Source organism: Callithrix jacchus, chromosome 1 (assembly GCF_049354715.1).
Source record: "Callithrix jacchus isolate 240 chromosome 1, calJac240_pri, whole genome shotgun sequence".
NCBI lineage: Eukaryota > Metazoa > Chordata > Mammalia > Primates > Cebidae > Callithrix > Callithrix jacchus.
This window is the reverse complement of record NC_133502.1, coordinates 73,236,394-73,263,707: the sequence shown is the minus strand read 5'-3', so window position 1 is coordinate 73,263,707 and position 27,314 is coordinate 73,236,394. Positions and strand designations below refer to the sequence as shown.

The 27,314-nt window shown below is 48.5% G+C and overlaps 1 protein-coding gene across 46 annotated transcripts in view; it reads left to right on the top strand.

Annotated features, from left to right (window-relative positions):
• The window catches only part of SEMA4D (semaphorin 4D), a 130,015-nt gene that overhangs the window by 75,384 nt on the left and 27,317 nt on the right, over positions 1 to 27,314 (top strand). For 19 of the 46 annotated variants that reach the window (XM_054253675.2, XM_078365467.1, XM_078365411.1 and 16 more), the window contains 7 exons: positions 1,391 to 1,453; positions 14,328 to 14,673; positions 16,702 to 16,847; positions 20,186 to 20,248; positions 23,232 to 23,330; positions 26,040 to 26,133; positions 27,154 to 27,267. In XM_054253675.2, coding sequence (XP_054109650.1) covers positions 14,568 to 14,673; positions 16,702 to 16,847; positions 20,186 to 20,248; positions 23,232 to 23,330; positions 26,040 to 26,133; positions 27,154 to 27,267 — 622 coding nt within the window. In that variant the 5' untranslated portion in view covers positions 1,391 to 1,453; positions 14,328 to 14,567. Of the gene's footprint in view, positions 1 to 1,390; positions 1,454 to 7,020; positions 7,084 to 7,911; positions 8,051 to 10,445; positions 10,523 to 14,327; positions 14,674 to 16,701; positions 16,848 to 20,185; positions 20,249 to 23,231; positions 23,331 to 26,039; positions 26,134 to 27,153; positions 27,268 to 27,314 lie in introns of all 46 variants that reach the window. The other 27 variants (XM_078365370.1, XM_078365486.1, XM_078365412.1 and 24 more) reach the window with 4 other exon arrangements.

Genomic DNA, 27,314 nt, shown 5'->3' with positions numbered 1-27,314 from the left:
CCTCGTGAGAACAAGTGATGTGACACTTTGCAGGTACCCACAGCAGTGTGGGGTTCCCCCTTTGCTTGTCCAGCAGTTGTGTCCAAATGCCCAGCCCTGCCCTGGAGTTTCAACAGGAAATATTGGTATCGGGTCCTGGATGGATGTGGTCTTTTCCAGGATTCTCATAGCCGCTCATGTGAACATACTTTTGCTTATAAAATTGGCTGTAAGAGGTATCCACTGATGGAGAGAAGACCCCAGAATCAGTCTCTGGAAGCTCCACTGTGGTGGGGCCGGATGAATTCTGATTGTTTCTGATTCCTGTCCTGGCGGCTCCTTTGCTAACTCCAGGTGCCTGCTCCGGGTTCAGAGGATGTATCGGCCCCCAGGGATTAGGGGACTGGACGTTGTGTGCCTGAATGGCCATGTTTAAGGTCCTGCTCCCTGGGGAGGCGTGCGCTGGGCATCTGTAGAGGAGGAAGCTGTCTGGTGAGGGGCCTGGGTGGGAGGGATGGGGGCTTTAAACCTGGGTTTCCAGGGAGAGCCGCCTCCTTCCCAGCTGGCTTCAAAAAAAAAAAAAAAAAAAAAAAAAAGCCATGGTCTTATAAGCTCTGAAAGCAAAAGGAAAACAACAAAAAAGAAACCCTCTGCACCACAGAATATGCTGGAGTCTGATTCTGAGGTTTAACAGTTATGTGGCTCCTATATTAATAGAATCATGGAGGGATCAGGGTTGGCTCCTGAATGTCTGTAGTCCTGCACATGGCTCTGGTTTTGTGATTCTGATTCTCTTGATCTCATTGTTGGTGCTGTTACTGCACCCTGCAATCCCTATCTTGAGGCTGCTCTCCCACACTACAGAGGAGTGACAGCCACACTATGAAAATCTTGCCACACCATGGTGGACATCCTTCTGTTTGACTGAAAACCAAATATCCAAAAATAAAGGAAGATGAACAGCTCTTTGGTTCTTGTAATTATGCTACATGTGGTTTTGCTTTTTCCTTGTTTGCTTTATGAAGATAAATTTTAAAGGATACATATCTGGAGCTAATAGAAAATTAGATGGTGGTTTTTGGTTCATGGACTCTGCTAACTGGAACAACTTATTTTGCAAGAAAGTGCACCTGGTCGGGTCCTGGGGCTCATCTCCAGCACCGGGTGATGGGCTGGGCTGCACTTCCTTTCTGTTTGTGGGTGGGTGGTTGCACAGCCCCTCCCTCCTGTCTGCCCCAGTGCTGTCTTCCCCAGCACATACAAGCCAAGCTGATCCTGGGTTTAAGGAAGTCTAGAAGTTTTAGAAAACTCACAGTAATTTGTTTTCAGTGCCTTTCCAGGAGTGTTGCTGAGTTTTAAGTGGATAGACAGTTTAAGAGCTTAAATAGCCTATTTCCTATTATTTCCACAGCAAAGATTTCTGAAGACTTCTTTCTAGAAGTGACTGGAAAGTTTCAAGAGGCATAAGATACAGGTAAAGCCACTTTATTCATGATTTGTAATTTCAGTTGAGCAGAGTTGAGAACGTGTAGAGGCCTCAGTTGGATCTGGCAGGTGGTTGGTTGCTTGGTCTTTTGGTCCCTGTATATCCTGTGGGGCAAAGCTTCAGACTTGGCTGCCATCCCTTGGGCTCAGCAGTGGGGAGGTGGGGGCTGGGCACCCACAGGGATGGTCTGTCTCTGTTCCTGCCCTCCCACTGCTTGTCCCTGCTCCCACTCCCCGTATTCTTCCCTGCTCTCTTGGTTTCTCCTGCTGGGTCTTGGGCTTATGGCAGCTCTGCGGCTGATGGCCCCTGGCGTCCATACCAGAAAGCTTGCTTGCTTCCTTTGGCGGGTGCAGGGAGGTGGTTGGTAAGGTGTGGTGTAATGAGAGGGCTCTCCACGTCACCCTCCTCAGATTTGGGCCATTTTTATGATTAATCTTGATTTTGGTCCATTCCAAGCCAGGCATTTTCACTTTCAAAGGAGAGAGAAATAACCAGCTAAATTTGTAAAAACAAAAGTGAAACCCCCATTTTCTTCATCATTTTTGTATTACTCAAGTATGATGAATGGGCCCCACAAGGTTTTTAATTCTGCTGGCTTTTGAAGAGTCCTGCTGCCAGCGTAGACGGTCATGGTTCCTATGCATGGGACTGTGATGAGAACACATCTTGCCAGTTGGATAGGGCGACTTTAATTAGCACAGTGTTTCTGCTATGGCAGCAGCTCTTTCTGTGCTTACTGCCTAGATGTATTATCTGGTCCATTGTGGGGGAGCTCTGTTTTCTTACGTTTGTTAGATCACTTTGTTTATTAGGAATTGGCACTTGTGTTACAAGTATTTTGTTTAGTTTTTTTTCCTTCCTTAAGTCGCTTGTCTTTTGAGTTTTGCTTTTTGTTAATCTCTTCATTAAAAAACATTTTGGAATCTTTAGCTGTAAGGTAATTGAAAGCAGGGACAATTTTATCTGCTCTGTGCTGTATTAAGTAGTAATAGAGTTCAGTGTGAGAGCCCAGGAGGACTGGCTCTTTCTGTTAATTTTTACTTTGCTATCACAAAAACCATGAAGTATCTATGGGGAAAAGAAGCCACTTCTCATTTTTTATGTAAATTAAAAAGGGTCGAAGGTATGGCAAGAAATAGTCACCCAAGCCAAGAAATGGATTTGCATGTGAAAAATTGTATTACACACAGCTCTACACATTAATGTAGCAGGTTTCAATTTTTGGTCTACTGACAAGTATAACATGGATGAAACATAGTCTCTTAATGAGTTAAATGTTTTTACAGAAGCAATATAAAAGTATGATTCATTTTTTAAACAACAAAGAAAAATTGAGTTTCCTGGCTGTTGTCTTCCTCCTCCTTAGAAGTGACCACTGTTAACAGTTGGCTGGCTGTCCACTTTCATGTGTATGCATCTGTGTGTGGGAGTGTGTGTTCTTGTGTATGTGTGTTCTTGTGACTCTGTGTCTGGTGTTTGTTCATGTTTATGTGTGTCCGTGGCTGTGTGTGTGTGTGTATTTGTGTGTAGACTGATGCATCCTCTGTTGACACAGGTGGGTTGTGCCTTGAGTGTTGTTGCTCTGCACCTGTCTTTGGTGTGTGCTGCGCTCACAGGCAGTCCATGTAGACCGGCTTTAGTCTTCCTGGCCTGCCAGTTAACCAGCCCGGCTCCATTGAGGAGCATCCCCTCTGGTTGCACATGTTACTGTCGCAGCATGGCAGGGTGGTCCGCCCACACGTCATTTTGCAGGCCTGCAGTTGTGCACACATAGTTTGTCCATAGGATTGCTGCCCAGGATTTGCCAGGGGGTCAGTGTGTGCAGACATCTGGATAGCTCAGAATTGCCCCCAGAATTCTTTTACCCCACACCTTCCCAGCACTGGCTAGCAGCAGACTTTGAAATTTCAGCCTGCTTTGTGGACAATAAATGGGTATTTTATTTTAATTACATTTGTTTTGTGGAGTTAAGCACCCTTGGAGTTATATTTTATTTTATTTTTATTTATTTGTTTATGTATTTGAGACAGAGTCTCACATTGTCTCCCAGGCTGGAGTGCAGTGGCATGATCTCGGCTCACTGCAACCTCCACCTCACAGGTACAAGCGATTCTCCTGCCTCATCCTTCCAAGTAGCTGGGATTACAGGTGCCCATCACCACGCCCAGCTAATTTTTGGTATTTTTAGTAGAGACGGGGTTTCAACATGTTGGCCAGGCTGGTCTCAAACTCCTGACCTTGTGATTTGCCCGCTTCGGCCTCCCGAAGTGCTGGGATTACAGACATGAGCCACCATGCCTGGCAGAGGTATTTCTGAAGGTAGGAAAGTTTCATAAGGTAGGTGGAAAATTAAGAATACAAATGAAGTCCACTTACAGCAAAACCCTTCTATATAGTATCTTTTATGTAATTTTGCCCTCCTTGCAGGTCAAGCTCTGGGGACTAAAGCACCAGTTATAGTGTCATATCAAAGGCTCTAGCAGTGTAAATGGTGACCTTTGGCATTCTGAAGCATCTCTGCCGGCTGTGTTATATCTAGTGCTGAGCTCTGCTGGGTGCTAGTGGCCCCTGATTTGTCACTGTCTCAGTCAGCTCAGGCTGCTCAAAGAAAATGTCATAGACTGAGTGACATAAAAACAGACATTTATTTCTCCATTCTGGAGGCTTGGAAGTCCAAGATCAAGGTGCTGGCAGATTTGGTATCTGGTGAAGGCCCTCCTCCTGGTTCATAGACAGCGTCTTCTTTCGTGGTTGAGGGGTGAGGGAGATCTCTGGGACTCAGAGAGTGTAGACTGATGGGACACTAAACCCATTCATGAAGACTCTGCCCTCCTTACCCAGTCACCTCCCAAAGGCTCCCTCTCCAGAAACCATCACATTGGTGATTAGGATTTTAACAACTGAATTTAGGGGTAATACAGACATTCAGACCATAGTATCACCTTTGAAAGACATGACCCCAGGCATCCCTTTAGTGCTACAGGGTGAACACAGTCCTCCCTGAGGGGCTGGCCAACCACTTCCCAGTACAACCCCACACTTTCCCTGGGAGCCAGGTCCAGTAGGGAGACTGTTGGCTCCCCTGGAGGTGGCAACAGGTCAACATTAGGCCAGTAGAAGATGGTGATTTTATTTTTGCTAGTGCTAACCTGTTTGGGCCCAAGGATGCATGCACACACCACACACCCTCCAGAGAAGACAGCATTGTCGGTATCCAAGTCAGAAGAGTAGAGTGATGTTGTACAAGTGGCATGACAGGCTGCATCTCTGCCATGGCGGCTGCTGCTTAGAAGCACCCTATTCCTGCTGCCACTTGGTATGCATCCTCATAGCACTTGCCCCACTGACATTGCTGATAGATGTGTCCTTCACTCCCACCGCCCTCGCTTCCTGGGTTTCCCATTCTGTACATGCTGCACCCAGGGCTTTGGGAAGTGGGTGAGGTTAGAGCATGTCTGAGACATTTTGGCTGTGGCTTGCTTGCCCCTGCAGGGATGTGACTTGAGGATGAAGTGGACCGGACCTGGCAGCTGCCCTGCTGGGTGTGTTCAGCTCAACACAGGTCCAGGGCTAAGCATGTCCCTGCAGAGCTGGAGCGCTGGTCTCCAGGGATCCATTTTAAATTCTAGGACAACTGAAGTTGGAACAATAAGCCCTTTGTTATGCTTGTGACCTGAACAGCTCCTGAAACCCATTCCTGATTCCTGATGGGATAAGGCCATTTTTATCCTCAGTTTGCAAGGTGGTGACGTCAGCACCCTAACTGGAGGTGGGAGCGGAGTTTCTGGGGGCAGAGGACATCCCAGGGTAGGGATGTTAGGTGGCTAGGCACTGGCAGGGCATGGTTGGGGAGGGCAACAGTGTCTTCTGTTCCTTAGCACTTGGCTGCCTGCTTCCAGCGGGGGGAGAAGATGTGGTAAGTGCTTGTCCTTCACTGTCCTCTTTGCAGGGCCTGGAGAGGCTCTAAGCTTTACATGCCCCATCTGGGCAAACCCCGGAGATAAGAAATAAGCCAGAACATGCCTCCCCAGGCAGTGTTTGCAGTGAGCTCAGGGGTCCAGGTAATGACTGCCTATGTTAGATTGGCCAGTCCACAGCTGTCACTAGAGATCCTTTTTCAGTTTCCCTGGGACACCAGCCAGGGCATTTTAATGCCAGTGTTACATCCTGTTGCTGGCAGAAGCACTGACACCTTCTGTGTGGTAGTGACTGGTGTCCCCTCTGTAATCCGCCCTAGCTGCCAGACAGCTGATCCCAGGAAGGAGCCGGGACATGGGTGGTTGGACAGTCCCCAGATGGCTTTTTGGTCCATAGTTTTTGCCTTACAGAGCACTTGGCAGCAGTCACTATTCACATCTAAGATGCAACACTAGGTCAGAGTGTATGTGCTGCAATGGTGACACATGCCCAGATGCACATATCCATGTCTGCATACACAGACGCATGTATGTGTGCATATTGCCGTGCACACATACACACATGTGTATGCATAAACAGATACATATGGATATGTGTACACAAACATGCACAGATGCACATGCACACACAGGTGTACATATGTATGCACACAGGCATAGACATGCACATGTGGACATACACATGTACAAACATGCAGAGATTCAAGCAGATGCATATGCACATACACAGATGTGTATACATATGCATGTGTAGACACGCAGACGTACACATATACATAACACACCTGTACAGATGTATACAAATGTACAAACATGGATATGTGCACATATCTCTGTGTGTTCACGTACACATGTGCAGAAATACAGATGCACATGCATGCACATGAACAGATGCATATACACAGATGTATAAGCATACACATATATGTACACCCACAGAGACATATATGCACAGTGGTTGCTGGGTACTCCCATTTTCTCTGCTGTGACCTCCTCCCTTGATTTGAAGTCCCCTGGGGGTGGGAGAGCTGCCATCTGACAAGTACTGACAGGCAGGAGTGTGGGGCTCAGAGCCCCCTCGGAGTTCCATTCTGCTGACATTTAAAGTGGGCTTGTGCAACCTCATGAACAGGCCCAATTACATGTGAGTAATGGGAGTGACATTTCATAACCCTGTCTTTCTAATGGGCTTCTGTGTCAAGTTGTTCTTTCTGAATGGGAAGGGCAACAATTTCACACTGTCAGGGCAAAATGCACATGCATACGGCTCAGCTCCCAGCAGGATGCCATTGCTTCTCAGAAATGGTGAAGAAAGCCAACAAAATGGGCTTTTTCTCCTTTTGTTTTAATTTAACTATTTAGAGTAAGGTCTTTAATGTAACACCCATCAATGATTATGGAGCCACTTGTCTGAAAGAACTCGTGGGGCTGGCAGATCTGTGTGAGTGTGGTGTGTGCTTTGCTTAAAGCAGTTTCTAAATGATATGAAACAATACATTTTGTTGAAAAAGGAAAAAAAATCAAACCCCTCCAATGTCACAAAGAAAATGCTCAGCCCCTCCCCCTCCCCAGGAGGAGGAGTGTGTGGTGTCGGCCTTCTATCCTAACCTTTGGCTACTCATGTGGATTGTTTTAAAGGCCATTTGAGAAGAGCAGCTGGGTCTGATCTAGGCCACCGAGAATCTGGTGTCTGCTGATGAGGTCAGTACGCTGCAGACCTGGACAGAAATCCATGCCAGGAAGCCTGGCGTCAGTCATTGTTCTCAGGGCAGTGTCTGGAAGCCAGGTGGGTGTGTCCATGCCCTGCTGAGCTCCTACATGGCAGCGTCTGGAAAAGAAAAAGGTTTTTTCCTTCCAACATAACCAGTTTGAGTAACCACATAAATGACATCAGTCCTGACAGTCCTTTGTAACCATTTAAAGCCACCCAGGAGACAGAACCTGCTGGCTTCCACTGGGGCACCTGCTGACATTTCTGGCATACCTTCTCTCAGGCACATTCATTCGTTCAGGGATGGCTTAGCCATCCCTGGGTTTGGGTGTGGATACTATGGCAAGATTTGTTTTAAATGTCTCTTGACTGGCGATTTTGTTTTGTGGAACTTTCCGCTCTTGGCAGCTTACCTTCGTCCTCTCCAGGTCTGGCCCCAGTCTTCTCACTAGGATGTTTGTGTTTCTCCTGTTCTGCCCCAACCAAGTCAGGGAGGCATTTTCAGGTCCTTAGGCCAAGTGCTATGAAAACAGTAGAGCAAGAGGGGGATGGAGTGTGGGAGTCAGGAGAGGAGAAGAGTGACTGTGGGATGGAGTCAACGGCCAGCAGCTCCTGGGGGAAAAACAGTCTGGAAGGGGGAGCAGCAAGCACCAAGGCTTTGAGGCAGCCTGGGAGGGGTGGGGTGGAGTGGGGGAGACTGGCCACACTAGGAGCCAGCATTCTGCATTAAATCCTGTGCCACTGCCCGGCACTCGGCTTTGTGGGGAACAATCTTATTTTTACAATGTGTTTGAGCCCCCAAATGTGGCCTCTCTCAGGACCCAGGTTCTGCACAGACGCAGCTCACTCTTCCCGTCCTTGAGAGCCTACCTTCATGGGGTTGTGTCTTCTGCTTCTGGATCCACTGGGCTTCTCTCCCCAGGCTGCGAGGAACCAGAGCATGGATGTCTTTTTAAGGTTAATTCATTTTATGAAAGTAATTAATGCATGTAATAATAAAGTGAAATAGTTTTTATTTAACTTGAGAGAAGCAGCATCACTTGCTTGTCTGTCCCTCTGTCCCTTCCCTGCTGCCCTGAGACAGTGAGTTTCAACTGTTTTAGCCATTTGGTATATTCCTTCAAACTAGATACACCTACATTTCTTGCCTTTTCCATCTTAGATGGTGTATTATGATGGAAGACAGGATTGTGTTCTCTGACTCTTGTCCCCTCCCCTCCCTCTCTTTTTCCCCCAGACCCCCAATGGAGTTGTAATTTTTCTTATGGGGGCTGTGCAACTGCACAGTGATAAGTACACTCTGGTGTACTAAGGTCACTCGTGCTCCCCCTGGGGTTAATAACTGCTTCATTTTCTAATCTGTATATCTATTCTAATTCATCTTAAGACTCTTTGTAAGAGCCTTAAAATGCATTTCTGAGAACAAAGCCATAGATGCAATCAGTAATCCATCGTGGCTTCTGCTCCGCCCCATTGGAGCCTCTGCCTGCTCCCCAGCCCCAGCTTTTCTCTTCCTCTCCTCGACTCACTTCCTAAGAAAGAAGACCTGGGAAGCAGCTCCCTTGTTTTGGTGGAGCAAATCCTGCAGTAGCTTTCTGAAAAAGAATCTGAGGGAGGTAAAACATTTGAGAACGTGTAGGTTTGAAGCAATGTTCTGCACGCACTTATGCTGGTTGAAAATTTGACTGGATGAGGAATTCTAGGTATGAAGTCATCTTCCCTGGGATTCAAAGGCATTGCTTTGCAGCCTCCAGTGGGGCACTCAGAGGTAATTTCACTGTGGCCTATTTCTTTCTGGGAGCCTCATGTCTTCCTTTGATCTCTCAGGATTCTCATATTTCCGTATGATGTGTCTGGTGTGGGCGGGTTTTCATTAGCTGTGCTCCTGGGCGCTGTCATTCTGAAAGCTCAGGTCCTTCTGTTCTAGATATTTTCTTTTTATTACTGCTTTATTCCTCTTGTTTTGTCCAGCGTTCCTGCCAGTTCCAGGTGGGACTCCTGAATGCATCCTCCGGTTGTCTGTCCACTGTTTTTTCATCGCTGCTACATATTTAACTTCTAGGAAACTTTGTTAGTTTACTTTCCAGCCTTTCATTTCTTTCATCACAGTTTTCACTTTTAACCTCTTGCTTCCATTTTCCAGATTGTGTTTCTTTGTGACTTCTTCCAGGCCCTGGCTCAACTCTGGTCTGAAAATCAAAACAGCACCAGTGGTGTGTGAGAGAGCTGGTGGTCAGCACAGCCACTGTTAAAAATCAAATACAGGGACTTAAAGTGAAACAAATTGTGTTTTAAAAGGTAACATACTCAGAATGCATTCCCTTCTAATATTGTGTGTATTCTGCTGTTACCTGTGTGGCTGTGGTTACTCGCCTCTTGTATCTGGTGGCAGTACCGCGTGCTGGGTGCTGCTCTGCCCCTCTCCCCAACTCAGCGACTTCATGCTGGGAGCTTGAAAGCAGCATTCACACCATGGAAATCAGTGTGTGCTGCAAGCTGGGCACCCCACCCCCACCGCTTACCCCACTCTCCACCCCATCGCCCACCCTGTTGTTACTGCTTGCCAGCACACCATTGGTTACTACTTACCTATTAATAGATTTCCAAGTCACCTCCTTCTTTCATTTTTATCCTTGAAGTTCATATCCTTTTAGTCATTTCACTGGGTTTCCAGAGAGAGTTGAGATAAATCTGTGTTGTAGACACCAGTTTCCAAAGAGAGAAATTCTCTCCCGGCTCTGGACTCAGCCTGGGCTGACCACAGCCTGCTTATTGAGACGCCAAGAGGACTAACTGCAGTTGGGGACCTAGGTAAGAATTAGATCCTCTGCAAACGATATCCCTCCAACAGGGACCCAGCATCTTTGGTATTTAACCCTAAATGAACCGGGCCCTGTGGGCCTTGCATCTCTGCTCCCAGCCCCCTAGTGTGGGCATTCACCTCCTTCATGTGTCCATGCCATGAACCCTCACAGAGGCTTCTTTTGTGACTGGCAAGGAACTCCTAGGACTATTCCTTGTTGTTACTGATTTTAATAGACTTTATTTTTCAGAGCAGTTTTAGGTTCGTAGAAAAATTGAGAAGAAGGTACAGAGATTTCCTATAGGCTCCTTCCCCACACATGCACAGCCCCTCAAGAGTGGTGCCCTTGCTACAGTCAGTGAACCTGCGTAGGTGCCTCATCACCCCACACCTGGACTGGACATCAGGATTGCCAGTTGGTGGGGTATGTTCTGTAGACTTGGACAAATACATAACTGACATGCGTCCACCGTGGTAGTATCCCTGCCAGAGTAGTTTCCCTGCCCTGAAAACTCTGTGTTCCACGTCCTCATCCCTCTGTCTCCACAGCCCCTGTGAACCGCTGATCTCCTTACTGTCTTCATGGTTTTGCCGTTCCCAGCGTGTCCTATAGGCGGAATCGTGCAGTATGTACTTTTAGAGATTGTCTTCTTTCAGTGTAATGATAAGCTTTGAAAGTTCCCCCAGGGAGGAACTTTTTGTGGCTTAACAGCTCATTTATTTTTCATGCTGAGTAACATTCCCCCATCTGGATATAGCGGTTTGTGTGTCCACTCACCTGCCCCTGGGCTGCCCTCACTCACTTCCTGTGTGGCTGCAGGTTTTATCTTTGCAGGCTCTGCGTCTGTCTTCAGAGCACCTTCTCCCATCCCATGGCAGCTCATCGCCGTTTCTTTAGCGTGGGTGGACCTTTGCCCAGCTGGGGGACACGCCCCAGGGGGGTTGCTTCTGCTGTGTCCTTGCTGTGGACGGCTTGGCTTTGGCTGGGACCTGGGGCTAAGTGTGCCTTGGAGGAGCCAATGTCAGTTCATTGGGCTTCACTGTGCTGTGACTGCAGCACTTGGACCAGGCCACTGGTGTCCTTGCTGCATTCATGACTAGAACCCTCTCTGAGGCCCTGTCTGCTGCAGGCCAGCCTCCTCCTCCCCTTCTTCCTCCTCTGGTGGCAAGGGAGCCAGCGTGAAGTCTCCCACTGTTTGAGTGTTCAGTTCTCTTCTGCTGGAAGGGATGGGGCAGTGTGGCCACGTTGTCACTTCTGGCTCTCACTGGCGGTGTGACGTCTGTCACATGGAACGAGAGAAAGAACACACACCTAAAATGCCAGAAGACCATTGGTCCAAAAGGAGGGGTAGACAGTTTTTAATGGGAGCTTTTCTCTTGAGGGACTGCTTATAGCTTGTCACCACTGTTACCATCCTTTCTTACGTCTGTCATTGCATCCATGAGAACTGAGAAGAGCAAGGGCAGGAAGACCCTGCAGGGCTACGGGATGTTTCTGGGTGCCAGACCCAGGGCTGGTTGCTTCCACGCAGCCCTACTCCAGGGTGTGGGTTCCATGGGGCCAGGGCTGGTTTGTTCAGAGCAGGAGCTCCATTCGTATTTCTCAGAGCAATAAACATTATTGTTCAGATGCTAATCGATTCATTATATATTAATATGATTATCTGCTAAATAATCATTTAGCAGATAATTCTCAGAACAACTTCATAGGCCAGGTGGGTCTACTTCTGTTTTACAGACAAAAAGTGACACCATGATGGCAAGGAACTGCAATTGTGCCTGTAATTCAGACCTGAACTTATAATTTATTGAGTTTTCTTCAGTGGGAGCCTGTGTAGAAAGCATTACTGGTTTGGGAGCTCAAAGCAGAGCAACTTTTGGGAGCCATTGCTAATTACCAATCAGTCATACAGAGGAAAAGCCTCTTAGATAGATGAATGAGACTGTGCGGTGGGATTTAGACCGGCGACTTCAGAACAGACACATCTGGAAATGTTCTAAATGGTGTTGACAGGCAGCAGAGACAACCGTTACACAGCCTCGCAGAGGGGCCAAGCCCTGTGTGTTCAGGTGCAGCCAGGACATTGCAGTGGGGTGAGCATGGACGAGGAGAGGTGAATGGAGGTGGGTAGGGTTGTCCATGGCCTTGCTGGCCATGATGAAAAATGTGGGCCTTATTCTGAGTGATGAGGAGGTGTTGAAACATTTCACATGGGGAAATGATATGACCTGATTTATGATAACAGCATTAGCAGTGGATTGGAGGGATATTGTGTTAGTTTGGAATGATATTTGTTGGTAACAAAAATCTGCAAACAAGTAATTTAAAGAGATTAACACTTTTATTAGCAAGTCTGAATAGAGCCAATGTCAGTTCATTGGGTTTCACTGGGCTGGGTCTTAATAGACTTGCTAATAAATAGACAGCAGAAAGCAAGTACAAAGTCTCCGTTATGTTATCAGGGTCTCACAGGCTCTTGTAGGTTTCCACTTGGCCATTCTTAGGATGAGATTCTTATCTTCATGGTCACAGGATGGCTGCCAGAGCTCCAGCCATCAAATTCTAGTTCCAGGCAGCAATAGGAGGAAGGACTGAGGGAAGTGCTTGCAGAATCAGCCTCCTTTAAAGAGCTTTCCTGGAATTGCCATCTAATAAATTCCACTTACAATTCTTTGGCCAGAACTGCCACCAGAGAAGCTGGGAGATGTAGTGAGCTGGGCACACTGCCAACCCAAGTAACCTCAGGATTTTGTTAGTGAGAATGCAGGAACATGGTTGCTGGGGCAGGAAGCCAGTGATCTCTACCACGAAAGCAAGAGCGGAAGCAAAGTAAGGGAGTAGGAGGCTGTTGGAGAGGCCAGGATGAGAGGTGAGCATTGCTCAGATGTGAGTGATGGTGGAGATGGATAGAAGGAGACAAGCCCCAGATGTATTTGAGGGTTGAACAGCAGCACCATCTACGGAGTGGGGGTGGGGTTAGAGGTAGATGGTGTCGGCCCCTGACTGCTGGCGCTGTTTTTAGGTGGGGGACATGGACTGTAGGAATTGTCTGGAAGCAGAGTGAGGTTCCGTTTCAGCTGTGTCTGGCTGGGGTGTGGAAGGTGGCATGTGGAGGTGGTGGGGTGGAGTGGGGTTCTGGAGTCTGGAGCTCAGGGGTGTTGTTGTTCCATGACCCCCACAGGACTCCTGGATAGAAGGGGGAGCAAGGGACTCAGGGATCCCAGGTTGCTGTTTTCAGTGAACTTTTTACAGAAGTATAATGTTAAAGTGCCCAATCACTGGGTGCTCAGCCCAGGACATTCTCATAGAGTGAACCTGGGGCAGCTGGCCCAGATCAAGGTGCTGGAGTTTCTTGGGCCAGTCCTGTGGCGGGTTAGGCTGTGGGGCCCGGCAAAGGCACACCAGGACAGTAGCCAGGCAGTCATCAGAGGATGCTGGGGACATGAGAGATGGGGCTGGAAGGCCTGTGCACACCTCCCCCACCGCCAGCCTCACAGTCTCACTCAGCAGCATTAAGCCTGTTCTTTTACTAAGGGTTGCTTCTTACTGGGCAAACCGGAGTGAGTTAGCGTCGTTTCTGTGGTGCACAGACTTCTTTAGGTGAGACCGGAAGAGCTAGCAGGGTCCTATTTGGGGCAGAGGTCAGACACTCCTGCGTGGTGAGGCCTCATGTGTGTGTGTTTGTACAGGTGTACATCTGTGCATGTGTGTGCACTCACATGTACATCTTAGCTCTCTCTGCAGCCTCCAGTTTTTCTGGCTGTTTCCTCACTGAGCATTACAAAGGCAGAGTCTCTAAGGGAAACTGAAACCCGAGTTCCTTCATTTTCATCTCGTTACCAGCTAGACGCAGCAGCCACACAGGAAGGAAGCTGGGCAGCCAGTGGCCGTGTATGTCTGCCAGGTGCCCCACACCATGCTTAGGACCCCTCCATGTGTCTGTGCTGCATTCTGGGCTGGGAGCTGCAGGAGTGAAAAGCACTGATTCCTGAAGACCCTGGCCTCGCTTTCCTGTGTCCATGTGGGCTGTCCACTTCTAAGACCCTCTTTTTCCCCACCACCATCCCTGTTCCTCAGTAGATGGACCCAGGTGGGGACCCAGGGTAGGCAGAGGGGCTGTAGGGCAGTGAGAAGCCCAGGTGGGGACCCAGGGCAGGCAGAGGGGCTGTAGGGCAGTGAGAAGCCCAGGTGGGGACCCAAGGCAGGCAGAGGGGCTGTAGGGCAGTGAGAAGCCCAGGTGGGGACCCAGGGCAGACAGAGGGGCTGTAGGGCAGTGAGAAGCCCAGGTGGGGACCCAGGGCAGGCAAAGGGGCTGTAGGGCAGTGAGAAGCCCAGGTGGGGACCCAAGGCAGGCAGAGGGGCTGTAGGGCAGTGAGAAGTGGGTTGTCGCCCACCATGGGTCCTGACTCTTCTTTCTCATTTCCTTCCAGCATTTCTTGAGGCCCTAAAGAAGTATCAGGGGGGCTTTGACATTGTGGTGGTGAGAGCGGCCCCTCCTCACCTGGAGAACTGGGAAATGTGGATTCTCAGGGACTACGTCGCTCACCAGCTCCAGGCTGTGCTGCTGGCCCTGGTCCTGGGACACTGATTCACCTCCACAATAGCACACTTGCCTGACCACTTGCTGCCGTGAGCCTTTGTGGCTGGAGGCCCTGGGCTGCCCCTACCTGATGAAGATGCGCACCCCCATTAGGGGGCTGCTCATGGCCTTTGCAGTGGTGTTTGGGACAGCAATGGCGTTTGCCCCCATGCCCCGGATCACCTGGGAGCACAGAGGTGAGCGATAAAGTCTGCAGGGGTGCTGATGGCATAGGATGGGGACATCACTCCCTGGGGTGCTGAGGTGGGTGGCTGGGGATGGGACAGGGACCCCACTTCCTGAGATGCTGAGGCAAGTGACTGGGGACAGGATGGGGACCCCACTTCCTGGAATGTTGAAATGGATAGCTGGGGATGGATGGGGACCCCACTGCCCAGGGGTGGGACAGGGACTCTACTTCCTGGGATGCTGAGGCAGGTGGCTGAGGATGCTGGCATGTGATCTGTTGGATTCTCTGCTCTGAGAACTTCTGTCTGAGCAGACAGGCCTATGCAGCTGATCTAAGAAGAGGCTGTGACAGCTGTAGATACTCAGCAGGCCTTGTGCAGACCTCCTGATTTGTTTCTGAATCTGGGGACCCCTAACAGGAAGCTTCCCTCCCTCATACCTGGTGATGTTTGAGGTGTGCTGCTGAAGCACCCGCCCCTCGGAGTGTCTGCCCCAGGCGCCTGAGAACAGTGAGGCATCACGAGGACGCTGGCCCTACATGCAGCTGAGCCTCATGCTGCTGCTATTTAGTTTTTGTTTAGTTATTTCTTCTCTTCAGGGATGTATCTGGGGGCCTGGGTTTCTGACTCAGTGAATTGAGAGCTCACTCCCTGGGTCTTGAGCAAGGTGGTGCTTGCAGGTGGCTGAGAGCTGTCAGCATTATAGGCTGTTGTGCCAAGAGAATCCTGCTGCCTGTGTACATCTCCACTCCACACTGAACACTTAGAACAGAAAGCATGAACACCTGACTCTCTGTGTTTTCTTGAAGCCAGGGTCTGGCTCTGTTGCCCAGGCTAGAGTACAGTGGGACAATCATAGCTTACTGCAGTCTCGATTGCCTGGACTCAAGAAATCCTTCCACCTTGGCCTCCCAAAGTGCTGGGGTTGCAGGCACCCAACACCACAGCTGGACCACCTGACTCTTACATAAGGCAGACTCTTGGTAATATGTAAAAACCAAGGTCATCATGCTCAAATTGATGCCAGAACAGTTGAAAAGAAGAAACAGATCCTAAAAATGTAATGCTGATACATTTATATTATTCTTTTTTTTTTTTTTGAGACAGAGTTTCGCTCTTGTTACCCAGGCTGGAGTGCAATGGCATGATCGCGGCTCACTGCAACCTCCGCCTCCTGGGTTCAGGCAATTCTCCTGCCTCAGCCTCCTGAGTAGCTGGGATTACAGGCACGTGCCACCATGCCCAGCTAATTTTTTGTATTTTTAGTAGAGACGGGGTTTCACCATGTTGACCAGGATGGTCTCGATCTCTTGACCTCGTGATCCACCCGCCTCGGCCTTTCAAAGTGCTGGGATTACAGGCTTGAGCCACCGTGCCTAGCCATTGATATTATTCTTAAGCAGCTATTGCTCAAGTCTTCATATTCCTAAGTAGCTGTCGATAAAGTAACCTAATAAGCAAAGAGATGTCCCTTATTTCTCTGGTCTGTAAGTTTGTGGTGGTGGTCATTAAGAATTGCATGGGTTGATGGATATATTCTCCAAAATCAATTTTGTAAATATTTTGAAGTAAAACATTCTTTTCCTGAATAAGAAAATTCTAAATAATTATATTCTCTGTATACCTAATCTGTGGATGACCAAAGGCATGTAGACCAGAGCCGGGTGAGCAGAGGGTGGGAGCTGTCACAGGAAGCATCAGGCAGAGCAGAGTTTGGGACACCGTGGGATCCGAGGGAGCAGGAAGGGACGTCCGACTCATAAACTGAAAGTGAGCACACCAGCTCCCGGCTCTAGCTTTAGGGCGGTGAGTGGGTCCCATGTTCACACATGCTGGCCACGTTGTGGGTCTGCCATTGACTGAGGCCGACCTCCATTGCAGCAATGCCTATTGCAGCAACGCACGGCCCTTGAGACATGACTGCACCCAGATGTGCTCATTGTCACTGAGACAGGGACCCAGGATGTGCCTAGGCCTAAAAATGCTTCCGTCGCTCTTCTCTTCCTCCCACTCTGACCCTGCTCTTGTGTCCCACAGAGGTGCGTCTCATGCAGTTTCACGAGCCGGACATCTACAACTATTCAGCCTTGCTGCTGAGCGAGGACCAGGATACCTTGTACATAGGCGCCCGGGAGGTGATCTTCGCTGTGAACGCACTCAACGTCTCTGAGAAGCAGCACGAGGTATGTCCTGGGCTCCCCTGTGTGTCCACACAGCCTGGCTTGAGTGGGGAGCCTCTCTTGGCCCCACTGCAGGGCTGAGGGCTGACTTACCTGGAGCTTCCGTCCTGTAGCTGTGACCGTGCAGCGCCATCTTTGGGTGTCCACCAGCAGCTCACCCAGGGACCACGCTCTTTTCATTTTTTGTTTTTCAACTTTTTATTATGGAAAAAATCTCAAACATACCTATGAGTAGAGACAGCTGTGCCATGAGCCCTGTATGCACTGCAGCTTATGCAAGGCCAGGTGTTCAGTCCTGCCCACAGTGCCTGCCACCTCCTGGGGCACTGAGGCAGACCCGACACCACATTCTTCATCTGGGTATCTTCTTATTGGAAAGGGCTGCTTGTCATGCAGGTAACCAAAAATAGCGTCTCCAAAATTTACGTTGTCATACATTCAGCCAGCGTTCAGATTTCACTGACTCTTTCGTAGATGATGCTTGTTTAGCTTGTTCAGATCAAACGTTTAGTCTGAATCGGGTTGCAACCAGGCTGTTCCTGTCCATTGCAGCTGGTCACCGTGTCCGTTCAGTCTCCCCTTCTAGGAGCCAGCCTTGGTTTCCTTCCTAAGAAAGCCACTCTGTGCAGCCCATCCTGTGTCTCAGCCTTCACATTGCTTTTGAGTCACCACAATGTCTTTAAACATTTTTAAAAATCAAATCAAATTTGATTGTAGCTCACTGCCGCCTCAAGCTCCTGGGCTCAAGTGATCCTCCTGTCTCAGCCTCCTGAGCAGCTGGGACTGTAAACACGTGCACCACACCCAGCTCCATTCACTATTGAAGTCTAGATACTCTTCTCATCAAAGATTGCTAAACACAATGTTCTGATTCTACCCCTCTTTTTCCACTTGTTAGCTGGAAATCATATACAAGGGTAAATGCCCATTACCAGCTCTTTTGGTCTGTAGAGGTCCCAGTTCCTTTGGGAAATGCAGAATCGATGCTTGGAATCTTTGCCTTTGTTTACCAGTTTTCAGAATAATGAGTTAATGAGTCAGTTTCCCCTCTCAAGGGCAAGAGTGAGTTTTTTAAATTGATTTTTAGTGTCACAGTGAACTCATGGATTTAAACATATTTGCGGTGCTTTGACTCATCACAGTGAAATCCCTACCGCATGCTCAAATTGTCACATTCATGGCCACCAGCAGCCTGTGTGGGTTGGCTCCTGAGACCTCGCGGTGTGGGGTAGTTTCCTTTCTCTCTGGAATCTATTCCAGGTTCATGTTGGACATTTTTCGCCCAGATCTCTTTTTGTTTTCATCTCCAGGGTCTAGCTTATTTCTCAATTTCGGTTTGACACATAAATGGGCTTCTGAGCATTATGCTCTAAAAACAAAGTATTCAGCTGGGTGCAGTGGCTCATGCATGTATTTCCAACACTGGGAGGCCGCAGTAGGTGGATTGCTTGAGCTCAGGAGTTCGAGACCAGCCTGGACAACATGGCGAAACCCTGTCTCTACAAAAACTACAAAAAGTAGCCAGGTGTGGTGGCTCAGGTCTTGGGAGTCGTCTGAGGCAGCAGCAGGATCACTTGAGCCTAGGAGGTCGAGGCTGTAGTGAGCCGAGATCATGCCACTGCAGTCCTGCCTGGGCAAGAGAGCGAGACTTTGTCTCAAAATACAAAAACAAAGTATTTTGCACTGTGAGGAACTCTGAGCAGAAGGATATGGTGGTCTCACCTCACTCAGCTCGTATTCTTGGTGTGTCTGTTAAATTCTCCTCCTCTGAGCGCCTTTCTGACCACGCAGGCTCGCTCTCAGTCTTGCGGGAATTGTGGACGTGGGTGTTTGTGCTGGCCTCACAGGTGGTCAGTGAGAGCCAGCCATTGCTCTGTGAATGACGCCATGGTGGTCATTCAGGGTTGGGGACCTCTTAAACTTAAAAAATAAAGGCACCCCAGCCAAGCATCCTTAAAAATCGTAGTCAAGGGCCTGTTGAAGTGCACATTTCCTTGTCCCTTAATGCAAGTTGATGAAATCATCTGTACTTTAAATGCTGGAGGAAGTTGCTATTTTAAATGACACTTTTCTGCTTTTGTGTGTCCTGATCGGGACTTCCATTTTCCTGAGAAGACATTCCCTTGGTACTGTGTCTGCTGCCTGGGTGCTGTGTAGGTACCCACTGAGTTGGGTAGACACCTAGAGTGGGGCTCCCCTCCTCACACTCGCCCCCCTAAAAGCCCTGTGTACCTCCTAACCTCTGAGACCTGACACCCACTACAAGCCTCTGGGTGGAGAACAACGTATTGTTACTGGTTTCTTTTGTATGAGTTAGGGAGCATCATGGAGAGAGATGGGGCATTTTGAGGAAGGTAAGTCAGGGATAGGTATAGAAGCCTCTGTTCTTTCCCTTTTGTCTTCTGTTGCTTTCTATCCTATGGGGGCTTTGGAGGGCAAGGGGCTAAGGTCCCCACCCTTGACAGTTTCTGATCACGAATTGTCCCTGGTTTGAAAGAAGAGGTGGTAGGATCATGGATCTTAACTAAGATGGTTTCTGAGCTGAGCTGGTGGTGGTACTTGTTGTCACTTCCCCCTGCTGCTGACATGCAAATGGAACGTAATTGTTTCTTTCCACTGGTACAGTGAATATTGAGGCTTTTTTTTTTTTTAAACCTAGACTGTAGAGTTACTTTTTTTTTTTTTGAGGCAGAGTCTTGCTCTGTCGCCCAGGCTGGAGTGCAGTGGCGCGGTCTCGGCACACTGCAACCTCTGTCTCCTGGGTTCAGGCGATTCTCCTGCCTCAGCTTCCCAAGTAGCTGGGATTACAGGCATGTGCCACCATGCCAAGCTAATTTTTGTGTTTTTAGTAAAGACAGGGTTTCACCATGTTGGCCAGGCTGCTCTCGAACTCCTGACCTCAGATGATCCGCCTGTCTCAGCATCCCAAAGTGCTGGGATCACAGGTGTGAGCCACCATGCCTGGCCTGTAGAGTCACTTTGAATGGATGGAAAAAAGCCCACTTTGATGTATGAAGATACTTACGGTTTAGGTATTTCACAAATAATTTAATTTTCTCCACTTTCACTAGTTTGATTTTTGCTGCTGTTTTGTGGTGTGTGATGGAAATTTGGGAGCTGGTCTTCCAGATTCCACATGTTTCAGGATAAGGATCACAGTAAGGATGTTCATGAAGGCCCCAGGCTGTTCCCCTGCTCTCTAAACCTCCCTTGCAGTCTGAGAATTGATCATCTCAGGAGAAAGCTCTAGGCTCTAAACTCGAATATGTTTTTTAAATGTGCATTTTTATGCTAGTATCTCTTTAAAAGAATATGCACTGAAATGGACTCTTTCCCAACAGGTACATTGGAAGGTCTCAGAAGACAAAAAAGCAAAATGCGCAGAAAAGGGGAAATCAAAACAGGTAATTTCTTTTGTAAGCTACAAAAAAATTCCATGCAAGTGTTTCATGGTTGTTTCAATCTACTGAATGCCAGGACTCCTGCAGGTCAGGCGTTTTCTCCAGTTTCTGTTCATTCTGCTGGGCTTGGTTACATTGTTGTGATGCGTCTTGGAGCTCATCCCTCTATTCCTGGGTATCAGGGTTGGGTTTCTCAGAGCAGGTGCCAAGTATAGTCAGCCTTTGGGAAATATTTTTTTAAAGTTTATATGAATTGAATGTATTCAAATGGCCTGAAACTTTGACTAGAGTTTGACTTCTGAAGCCCACTGTGAATGGTATAGAAATTCAGGGTTGCTTCTGCTTCCCTTCACACAGAGGCCTTAGGCTTGGAGGGATGGTAGGCATGCAGTTTTTCTCAACCCCTTCACTGGACTTGTGACAGGGGTGCCCCATTTATTCGGCCTACTGTGCTCAACCTCTTGGGGGGCAGGAGGGAGCACGTGAGCGAACGAGTGAAAGATCTGGGTGGCTAGCTGGCTGTTTTGGGTGCCAGCAGGAGCAGGCTTTGTGTGGGCCCTGTGGCTGTACCCAGGTTGGGGTGCCTGTGGCCCCCCAGCCCCAGAGGGCATGTTACAGTGCTCTCTTATCTCTGCTCTCTGTGGACAATGGTGTGTTACAAGCTCAGTGGCCTCTGCCAGTAGGACAGCCTTTTTTGGGTACCCACATTCAGTGGATCCTGAGCTCTTGTCTGGCGTCCAAGAAGAATGAGGTCACATGGACACTTGAAGGATGGTGGAGTTAGAAAATTTTGTTCAGTGATGAAAGTGGCTCTCAGCAGAGAGGGTGACTGGAGAGGGAACAGGACAGGCAAATAATCTTCCCTAAAGTCTGGCCGTTTATGGCCAGCTCTTCTCCAAAGTTAAGCCATTTCTCCAAAGTCCATCCGTCCCTCTGAAGTCGTCACCTCTCTCCAGTCCAGCCCCTTCTCTTCTCTACCATCTGAGTCTGGGGTCTTTATAGGCTCAGGATGGGGGACAGGGTGGGCTGCTATAGGTTTTTATGAAAAAGGCAACATTTGATTGTAAAAAGGCATTATTCAGAAAGAACCAGTCACGAGAGAGCAGACAAACAGAAGTTCTCACTCTGGGCTATAGGTTTCAGGCTTTTTGGCTCAAAGGTGGGGCTTTTGCCAGGGACCTGCCCCTGTCTGCCTAGACTTTCTCTGCTTCCTTTCTCTATCACTGCGACTTTTGGATTCTTGGCACACATCTGTCCCTTTGGTCCCTCCCAGGACTTTCATTGAGTACAAAGCGGGGGAGCAGGGCAGGTGGGGCGAAGCATTGGTGGTCAGTGATAGGGTCAAGTAAATCACGTGCCTTGGACATAGGGGCCTAGGACTTTCAAGTAACCGAGGCGAGGTGAAAATTTAAGCATCAGCGCTTTTCACATACTTGTCAAAAATATCAAGGACATTAAGATTTATGTTACTATTACTAATTCTTATCTTCTAAGGAAAAGAGAATCCAGGTGCAGAAGTGGAACATGAAAGTGAACATGGAACATGACCACTGAAGTGCAGCATCACATAGAGACAGTTAAGCCCCCAGCTGTCTGTGGGCCTCCCTGACAGCCGTCAGGTCTACCGCAAGAGCTTGGAGAAGCGGAATTTTCTCCTAACTCACCCAGGAAGGACATGTCTCAGCCATTTTGGACGTCTCCTTCCCTAGCTAGCTAAACAGTGGGTGTTTTCCCAGTGCTGGTGCTGCTGCACAGTCAAGGTGCCCTCCAGCAGCTCTTACACGGGCGTGACACACTGCTTAGAGCATCTTGCCTTAGGGTCACTTTATTCACAATGTCACCTCCGTTCCATGCTTCATTACCTGATAATCATTGGTAAAATTAAAAGGTTATATTGAGTATATATATATATCTTTGTGATTTTATGTGAATAACTAAATGATTATATATGATCATATGTAGGAATAACTATGTGCTTATCTTTCTAATTCAGTATTCATATGGGAACAGGCTGAGGCTTCAGACCATTTCCTCTGCACTTGGGGGATTTCCCCCCACAGATGCTAAACACTTGCACTGAAGTCTTTTTCTTCAAATCCAAAGGTAGTTTAGGAAATGAGAGGAAAAGCAGGCAGTGCAGTGCAGCTCCAGTTTCCAGGGGTGTGCAGGTGGGTTGCGGTGAATAGTGAATTACTTCCAACCTGTTTAAAAACAGTCAAGCAAAAAGAGAACTCTCCTAATCTGGGATCATTTCAGACTATAGCACATGTAATCTGAGTACTTTCAGCCTAAAATAGTGGGTTCTGAAATGGTATCTTTGTTTTTCTGCTTGGGCCTTTCTGATGCCAAGCCACGCTCCAGGCTCTCCTATGCAGCCTCTCTGTGGGGGCTGGACTGGAGCCCTGGGTTGGGTAGACCTAGAATTGCTGTTTCCAGTTCTGTGCAAGTGGGAGGCAGGGTGAGGTCTCCAGGAATAAAGAAGGAATTCTGTAGGGTGGACACATCCCCAGGTCTGGCAACAAAACAAATGGTCCATGTACTTAGCAAGAGTAAAATGCATTGCTTTCAACAGTGGGTGTCCCAGTAAGAGTTGAGGTAAGCATTCATTTTTTTAGTCACCACATCTTTGTTGAATATCAATTAGGGACTGAAACAAAATCCTGCTTGGCACCTGAACAGCCTGCGGACATTGCAGAGATACAGTTTCTCAGGCCAGCTTCAGCTTTAGGTTTGCCCAGGGGAGGGATTGGGGTCAGTGACCCTGCCACTGCACGAGAATAGACCAGTATGTGAAGAGGAGCTGCAGAGGGTCTAGATAACAAGACAAGGCCGAGAATGCACACATACCTAGTTGGTCCGAGGTCACGTGTGAGCTGGTGTTGGTGAACGTGGGTCTATGCCCCTGAGATGAACAGCGTGAGCAGTTTGAACAGTGGAGGGCACTTGGGCTAGAAAGTTGCTAATGGTGCATTTCTCTTCCCTGCAGACAGAGTGCCTCAACTACATCCGGGTGCTGCAGCCTCTCAGCGCCACTTCCCTTTACGTGTGTGGGACCAACGCATTCCAGCCGGCCTGTGACTATCTGGTAAGGCTGATGGCTACCTCCTTGTGCTCATGCCAGCCTGGTCAGCAGTAAAAGTAGAAGGGGGCTCAAGGCAGACATAAAGTTGTCTCCACCCTAAAAAAACAATAGGATTTTCTCTGGGCCAGCTGCAGAAAATATGGGCAGCTTGTGGCCCCTCTGAAAGCCTTGCATGACTGCTGTCAGGGGCACTCAGCACACTTGGTTCCTTTAAACATCGGTGTCCATGGCCAATGGTGAGACCTGGGGTGAGGCTTAAGGTGCTGGGGGCCCTTGGTGCTAGTGCAGAGCATGCCATGGCAGGGAGCTTGCTGGAAAGGACAGACAGCCCGGTCGCTGTGGGCATCTGGGTCAGGTCGAAAAGACAGGAGGAGTGTGCTGGAAAGGACAGACAGCCTGGCAGCACTGGGCATCTCGGTCAGGTGGGAAAGTCAGGACATGCTCCTGGCTTGTGTGTTCTTGGTTGGTGCATCTGTGCTCTGGCTGTGAGATCCACCCTTCAGGTGGGCTGTGGTATGCAGCTTGCTCACTCAACCACTCCTGGGTTCGCCCACTCAGGGGCAGCAGGTCGAGTGTTGAGCTCCTTGAGAAGAAGGTCTGGCCTCTGTCCCTCACCGTGTCCCATTCTTGACTGCCCAGCCTGGTGTCTGGCACCTCCCCCTGTGTGAGGGTCCTTTCTATCAGATAATCTGATGAGCAACGTGGTGATCGTCAGAAGAGAGGGGGAAGGAGCATTTTTAAAAAGTCCATGTGAATGTAGAAAATGAAGCATGTTTTTGACTGTGTGTCCCTGGATTTTAATGAGTCCTGATAAATGCAAAATATGCCACAGTGAATCATTTGCTAGAACCCTAAATGAGTTGGAATTAAAATATTTTCCAATCTTAAGTCAGAAATAAATGACAAGACAACGTATGGCCTTGTTAGAGACTTGCTGAGGAAGCCTGGTATTTGCACACAGACATCTGGGGTGAGATTCATAGCAGGGGTCTACCCAGTTGCCTGTACCACAGATGCTGGCAGTGAAAGCTCATAGAGGGTGGGGGGTGCTTTGGGGATGGTAAGACCCTCAGTCCTCAAAGACAGTCATTTGTATTTGCTTTTGCGCAAAAAATGCAGTTGGATTAGGAACATTTTGCACATCAAAGGATTTTTCTGGCTAAACACAATCAGGAGCTTAAAGTTCTGTCATTTAAACTTACATTCCGTAGACAGGTTAGTTGTTGAGGTTAGAGGATAGTGTGTTTGGTTTAAATTTAGAGCTATAATTTTTCCTAATATTTTTAATAAAAATTTTCTCACCTGCAGAAAGGTCATATCACTTGTGTATACTGGCAACCTAGGTTACACAGTTGGGAGCCCATGTCTGCCTGTGCATGTCTGTGTCCACATGTGTGTCTGTATGTGCACATATGTGTGCTTGCTGCACTATGACCCATGACTCCCAAATGCCTTCACAGGCGTCTCATAAGAATAGTGACATTTTCCTGTGTAACTCCAGTTTTATCATTATTGCTAAGAAAATGTTCAATAATTCCCCAGTATCCTCTGGTCTCCAGTCCCTTTTCAGATTTCCTCAACAGCCTCAAACCTCCTTTCTGATAAATGGTCACATCGAGTGGAGTTCACATTCCCTAACCTAATAGGTGAAGAGCCGTGTGTTGTTTTAATTGGCCTTTCAGGGGTGTCAGCTACGGCATTCCACATGGCCTGAGCTTTCCTGCTCTCTGAGAGTGTGTTTCCAGCCAGCCTCTTGCGGCAGAGGTGCTGGGTGTCCTCACCCTGCCATGGGCCATGACCGTTTTCTTCAGCTTCCCCAGGCTGTCGGCTGCCAGGCGGCATCCCCACACATGTTCTGTGTGCACTCTGGTTCCCGGCACCCTCAGCCTGCCTCTCTAGTCTGTGCTGTCGAGATGTGTTTCTTCTGCCACTTGCTGAGTGTTGGCTATTTTTCTGCTGGATGCTCTTTCTCGCTCATTTGTCCACACTTTTCACATGTTCAGGGATAGAGACACCTCATCTGCCATTCTGTGGGCATTTTTCCCCCTTGCTGTGTTACTTCCTTGCGTGGAGCTTTCCAATTCTCTCTGTGGTTGGCTCTGTGCATGTTTTCCTCGTGTGGCTGTGGGTGCTCTGGCCAGGTAAAGAGATGACCCCTAGATGGAAATGCCAGCCCCTGCTTCATTTTAGTGTATTGCTGTTCCGTTTTTAGTAATCAGATTGTTGCTTCATCTGGTATATATTTTAGTGAGTGGAGCGCGGTAGGGATTCTGCCTGTTTACATTTTTTGATTTCCTATTTATCGGGTAATCTAGCTTCTTAGAATGCCATCTTTATTGATGTTAAAATTCCGCACCAGGGCTTCCACTCACATACTGAGTGTTCTGTATTTGGTTTGTCCTGGCGACTTTCCAGCCCTAGAGCCATCAGCGTTGCCATTTCCATTTGCAGATGAGTATCCTGAGGGTCTGAGATCTTGGGAATCTTGGCCAGGGCATTGAAGCAAGGGCACCAAGGTGCTCATGTCCAGACCCAAGCTGAGCAACACACAGCCTGGCTCTGGTGGGCGGGACTCCCGTGGCGCCACACCCATCTGTGGCCCTGTTGGTCTTCCGAGAATAGCAAATTTGTAAAATTAAATGGTACAGAGACACATTATTACCACAGAAATTCAGCCATTTGATGAGGTATTCTCTTTTTATTCAATTGTAGAGTTTAACATCCTTTAAATTTCTGGGGAGAAATGAAGATGGCAAAGGAAGATGTCCCTTTGACCCAGCACACAGCTACACATCCGTCATAGTTGGTGAGTCCTGCCCCTCCAATTCCTTCACCCAAAGATTACAGTGGCATGTTAATTACCAAACAGGATATTCGGATCTTCTGTGAAGTCCTGTCTTCCTTGGCTTTGTTTAAATACAAGCTATCCTTACAAAAGACACACGTATCTGCTCAGACACTAATTTTGAATTCATTGTTCACAAAGATAATAGCTGCCATGGTAAATGTCACTTTGTATCCATCGCTGGCTCATGTCATTTGGATAATGCTAGCATGGTGAGCAGATGCTCCTGTTTGAGAGGGAGGTTTTGACCAAGCCACATGCTGTCTGTGGTCTTGCACCCCTGAGCAAGTGGCCTTAGCCTCGTGTGCACCAACTGTTGCATCTGCCAACATTTTCCTGGATGTGGGAGTTACTTGCTTGTGTTTACTTATTGCCCCACAGCTCTTAAAATGCAGCTGAACGTGGAGCATAAAATTATCCTCATCAAAGTGAGAGCATGCCTGTGGTCCTAGCTACTTGGGAGGCTCAGGTGGGAGGATAGGAGTTTGAGACAAGTCTGGGAAACAGCAAGAATTCACCTCAAGCCAGGCACTGTGGCTCACACCTGAATCACTGGAGGTCAGGAGTTTTGAGACCACCTGGCCAGCAGGATGAAACCCTGTCTCTACCAAAAAATACAAAAATTAGCTGGGCATGGTGGCCTGTGCCTGTAGTGCCAGGTATTCTAGAGGCTGAGGCATTAGAATGACTTGAACTGGGAGGTGGAGGTTGCAGTGAACCGAGATCGCACCACTGCACTCCAGCCTGGGCAACAGAGTGCGACCCTGTATCAAAACAAGAAACCTCATCTCGGAAAAGAAAGAACTAGAAGACACAGGATACCCCAGAAGTTGAGGAGACTGTCTTTCCCTTTCCCCGGGGTGAGGGTGGGGGCTTAATTGGTTTATAAAGGGAACCACTGTGTTGAATGTCTGTCCCAGTGTTGGTGCCACAGCCTGAGAGGTTGGTTCCCTTTTCCTCTTTTCTCCTGGTCCCCTGCAGATGGAGAACTTTATTCGGGGACATCGTATAATTTTTTGGGAAGTGAACCCATCATCTCCCGAAATTCTTCCTCTAGTCCTCTGAGGACGGAATATGCAATCCCTTGGCTGAACGGTAAGGAGGAGCAGTGCACCTCAGCGGGAGGTGTGGTCTCCTCGTGA